Here is a 5,418-nt window from a genome sequence, read left to right on the forward strand (position 1 = left end):
TTCTCTCTTCCTCCCTCCCTCTCTCTCTCTCTCAGTCGCTCTGTCTCTCTCTCTCTCCCTCTCTATCTCTCTCCCTCTCTCTCTCTCTTCCTCCCTCTCTCTCTCTCTCTCTCTGTCTCTCCCTCTCTCTCTCTCTCTCTCTCTGTCTCTCCCTCTCTCTGTCTCTCCTTCCCTCCCTCTCTCTTTCTCTCTCTCTCTCTTCCTCCCTCTCTCTCTCTCTCGCTCTCTCTCTCTCTGTCTCTCCTTCCCTCTCTCTCTCTCTCTCTGACTCTGACTAGTGATTTAGTCTGAAAGGCTGATTCTCCTCCCCGCTTGTTGTTATTCTCTGCCCTTGTCTACCTCACACAGCCTATCGTTAGCATGTCGCTTGTGTCTGCTGTTTTTTACGGCCTGTTTTCTGGGAAAAAAAAGAACAATACAAGGTCACTGATTGGAGCGCGCCACAGACCAGCAGCACATCCTACACAGACAGCCTCTATATAGTAATGTGCCCACACAATGGCGTATAAATCTCGGAGAGGAGAATCACTTCATGCGCTAATGCTTCAGGAACCTCTTTTTGGTGATCCGACCCAACACAAGATTCTCTTTGGAGACCATCGCTTTTTTGTCAAACAGCAACAGGTCGAACATATTCAGCACGAAACGCGAGGATCACTTCATACTGCCTCATCCAAGTCCTTCGGACTGTAAAATGTATTATTAGCTACATACAGGAAAACGGTCTTCTGTTCTTAGTCTTATTCGAAATCATTCTGCTTAAATTGAGGCCAAGCAATAGCGTTTGGGTTATAGTCACAGAATTACTGACATCTAGATTCGCATCTTCAAAAACCACTCAAAATGAGGCTAAGCTGGGGGGCACTGTGGTGCAACCAGTAGCCCCGACCACATTTGGGCTTGGTTCGATTCCGGCTTGATGTCATTTCTCCTGTCCACTCCCCGCCTCTTCTCCCTCTCATTTCCTGTCCCACTCTTCACTAAGACTATCGGTTAAAGCCCAAAAATAAATCTTAAAAAAAAAAAAAAAATGAGGCTAAGCTCACTTCCCCTTGGGTCCCTTCATGGCGGTCCTCTTTAAAACTTTGGGAAATCGCTACGTGAAGACCTCACACACAGTATCAAAAAGTCTTTTCACTCTCTTTGTATTTTCTGACCTGATCCTCGCGATACTCTTGGGACTCCAGGGGAAAAGGAGGAAAAACCCCTGAATATGAATACTTTATAAAAATGTGGCTATCAAAGACATGTGAATATTTCAATTAGAACATGTGTTGCTTGTTTTTCTAGCTTTTCAGACATGGAAAAGGTTAAAGGAATAATAGTGGGTTTCGCCGATAGAAATGTACAATTGAAACATAAAGGCTTGTCCATGCCTAGTACAGGGCATAAACACAGTATAATAAATTAAACCTATTTACCCATTCAGCACTAATCCTACAGGTGTCAAGGCCTTTGCTAGTATTTCCAAACAACACGTTAGAACCCCGTGCTGAGGATTAATGATCATGTGAGAAACACAGCATTCAATTAGAATTTCAATTACACCATCGATTTCCCTTTTCAGCTGCTTTTGTCAAACTTTTGTAAAAACAAAAGGGTTTGCCAATTAAAAACCGAGGAGTAATGGTTCAGCCATTAGAAGAGACTTATTGACCCGTTTCACCAACTCAGAGCGTCCTCGAGGGAACACCGCCAACTTCATCCACACCTCAGCCAGGGAATGATTAATAATCTGAGCAAAAGTGCAGATGGGATGCAAAATTACAGACATCAACCTCGTCTCACTGACTGGGAATACACTTAGAGGGAGAGAGAGAGAGAGAGAGAGAGAGACGAGATGGCTAGCTGAGGCAGCTAGAGGATGAGGCCGCCTCGTGCCAAATGACTTAATTACTCGGCCTAATCAATGTTATGCTGTGCATAGCAAGAAGGACTCCATTGGGACGCGGCGATCAATGAGTGTGGCATGCAGACAGTGTAGAACCTGGACCTGTGCATCCAGTGAAGGAGTATAGCAGCATGAACAGTGATAGTCATGTTTCCAAAAGCTGTCTAGGCATATGGCTTTAGCGATGGATATCATTCTGATATGTATAGGGTTGCACTTCACTGGGCTTGAAGGGAAACCTTTCCTCACGGTAGCGTTGTGTGACGGTAGCGTTAAACTAATATAAGACAGGTCATCGTGATTAGAATCACGCAAAGCAGTTTGTTAACTAGCGACGGGTTTTGGGGTGTTTAAATGGCTTGCATGCATAGTCTATATAGAGTGTGTTAAACCTCGGCGGATGGCATCAAACTTCACATTGTTCCGTACCATATCAGCATATCACCTAATCCTGCCAATATAATCGACACTATGAGCCTCCAGATGACGGTAATTAGATAAGTAGATATCATTTTGATTAAGTTCATTTATGTGAGCGAGCAATGTTACATAAGCACTGGACGATGTATTTCGGTGGCTCTGAATCGGAGATCGGTGATGTATTTTGGGACACCACCATTTTGTCCTGAGGCTGTTACTCTGTGCCCTTGCAGCGCCCTTGGGTTAGGAGAGGATGTGAACGTTTCCTCAGGTTACAGGCTTCGGTAGGATGACACCATCCCACACGTCAGTTGTAGACACACACCAGCAGCAGTGTCTAATGAAAGGATCCAAAGAAGCTCATGCAAAAACATGCTCCGTCATTGATCTTCACAAGGCAAACTTAGAATGGATGTCATTTGTCGTTTGTTTTGTTTGTTAAGAAATAAAAAAAAATTCATTAGAAAGCTTGGCTCTATCCTTTTAAGAGAGGTGTCTACGGTGTTTGCGATACAATCGAAACAGTTCTCAGTGTTAAAATTCCGAAGAAATAAATAAATAAAGTACGGATCGCTCCGTCAGCTCCGTGCCTTTCAGCTCCAGGGGTTCCTCTCGGGCTACTACTTGCTGGTCTCGGCCAGTCTGTTGTTCATGATGCCTAAGGCGCCCACGCCGTCCGAGAACCCATTCTGCCGCGAGCCGCCACACACAGTCCGGGGGTAGCCGTTGGCCGAGTCGGACAGCTGCTTCTGCATCAGGGCCAGCGCCACTTTGTTGGAGGCGGCCAAGTCCCGCATGGAGATCATCTCCCCCGAGAGCCGGCGGCCCTCCGTGTCGCTGTCGCCAGGCCCGTCCGAGTCGTTGGAGCGCGGCAGGTGTTTCTTGCGGATCCGCGAGCCGGGCCGGATGGCGTTGCGGCGGCCCAGGAAGGCGTTGGGCCTGTTGCACTGCTGGCAGCACGTCTTGCCCAGGATCCAGTTGAGCACCTGCTTGATGACGATGGAGATGACGTTGAAGAGCGAGTAGATGCAGCACACGCCCAGCAGGATGAACAGGAAGTTGGCCAGCCGGTAGAGCGCCTGGTAGTCGTAGTCGCCGTCCTGGCTGCTCACGAAGTCACCGAAGCCGATGGTGCTGAAGGTGACGAAACAGAAGTAGAGCGAGTCCAGGTAGGACCAGCCCTCCACGGGGGTGTACATGGCCGAGGCGCAGCAGGAGATGACGATGGCCGACAGCGCCAGGATCAGCATCACGTAGTAGACGGAGGGCTTCCAGCCGGGCAGGGCGCTCACGGCGAAGTCCCGCGAGATGCCCGGGGGGAGGAGGCCGCTGTTGCGCAGGCGTCGCAGACGAATGGCCTTCATCACCACGGCCAGCAGGGTGATGATGCGCTCCAGGAAGAGGTTGAAGAAGAGGATGGTGGCCGCGCAGCCCAGCAGCCCGTAGAAGATCAGGAACACCTTGCCGGCCACCGTCACCGGCGTGGTCATCCCGAAGCCTGCAGAGGAGAGGAGAAGAAGGGAGAAGTGGAGGGGAGGAGTGGAGAGGAGAAGAAGGGAGGGGCGGAGAGGAGGATGAGTTAAAACAGGCTTGGTCCAAGACAATGAATGAGCAGGCTGTGTAAGCTTGTGTTCCTGTGGCAACCCTGGCTAAGGTAATGCCAAGGTCATGAATCAGCGTGCTGGGAATGCCAAGGTCATGAATCAGTGTGCTGGGAATGCCAAGGTCATGAATCAGTGTGCTGGGAATGCCAAGGTCATGAATTCAGCATCCAGAGCTCAACAACCACCAAACACACATCTTCATCATGCCATAAAGTCATCATCTTCATCATGCCATAAAGTCATCATCTTCATCATGCCATAAAGTCATCATCTTCATCATGCCATAAAGTCACCTAAAAGAGGATTGAATGTCTAAATACAGAAGGAATAGGAAACTCTGGGGGGAGAAATAAATAAATGACAAAGAAATTAAACAGATCTACAAAACGAAACTGCCAGTGCAAACAATTTAGTTAAGTGCTCTAAATTATTAAGATATCCTCTGGTGATACACAAATGAGCTCTCCCGCACCCTTTCCTCCCTCTGTGGGTTGTTTTGCGACTCGCAGTCAATTAGAGTCAAGTCAGAGAGCTGAGTGCCAGGGCCTGGCCCAGGACTGGGGATGGGAATGGGAGATCTACCCACCGCAGGACCGGCTCTTGGTCTTCAGCCCTGTGAGAGCCCACCACCATCAACACCACCCCACCACCACTCTCCTCCCTCCCCACCACTCTCCCCCCACCCCCACCTCTCTCCTCCCTCCCCACCACCACTCTCCTCCCTCCCCACCCCACTCTCACTCTCCTCCTCCCCACCCCCCCACCACCCCCACCCCCCCCACCCCCACTCTCCTCCCCCCCCCCACCCCCACCTCTCTCCTCCCACCCCAGTAGAGAGGGGTCAGAGGTCAGCCCGTGACTCGGAGCTCCAGACACATTAGCTGATGAGCTCCTGCTCCAGGGCAGGTAGGGGAAGAGGGTGGGGTGGGGTGGGGGCGGATGGGGGGGTCATTGCCATCCTTCGGTTCAACAAACATGGAGCCCTACTGCAGGGTAGGGATGTATCTGAATACATTATTGGGTAGAGCAGGAATAATGATATTATTTCTTCTATCCAAAAATGCACGTTATTTTCCGGAAACAAAAACACCATGACTGGAGTCTGTGCGTCAACCCCCATGTTTCCTCAAATCAATTTTGCTATATTCTGTACTCAGCCCACTGAGTCAGCGCACAGCAGGCAGCGAGCCCAGAGCTGAGAGCTGACCGCTCACGGCCATCACTCAGGGAAACTCGAGGAGGAGGAAGAGGAGGAGGAGGCTGAGGGCTGAGGGCTGAGAGCTGACCGCTCACGGCTATCACTCAGGGAAACTCCAGGAGGAGGAGCAGGAGGAGGAGGAGGAGGAGGAGGAGGAAGAGGAGGAGGAGGAGGAGGAGGCGCCAATGCCAAGTGCAGGTTTCTTTCAAGCCCAGATCCCTAAACCTATACGTACATACCCTGTTGATCCCTAAACCTATACATACCCTGTTGTTTTTAGCCCTATGTAATAATTTCCTCCATTT

The 5,418-nt window shown here is 50.0% G+C and overlaps 1 protein-coding gene across 1 annotated transcript; it reads right to left on the reverse strand.

Annotated features, from left to right (window-relative positions):
- Window positions 1-952: 952 nt before the first annotated feature.
- On the reverse strand, window positions 953-3,822 carry kcnk12 (potassium channel, subfamily K, member 12; the record flags this gene model as incomplete). Its single annotated transcript, XM_031578589.2, has 1 exon — window positions 953-3,822. A coding segment is annotated over one exon (891 nt), but the record flags the coding sequence as incomplete, so codon positions are not given.
- Between the last annotated feature and the right edge of the window lie 1,596 nt (window positions 3,823-5,418).

This window comes from Clupea harengus, chromosome 13 (assembly GCF_900700415.2).
Source record: "Clupea harengus chromosome 13, Ch_v2.0.2, whole genome shotgun sequence".
In the NCBI taxonomy this organism is placed as follows: domain Eukaryota; kingdom Metazoa; phylum Chordata; class Actinopteri; order Clupeiformes; family Clupeidae; genus Clupea; species Clupea harengus.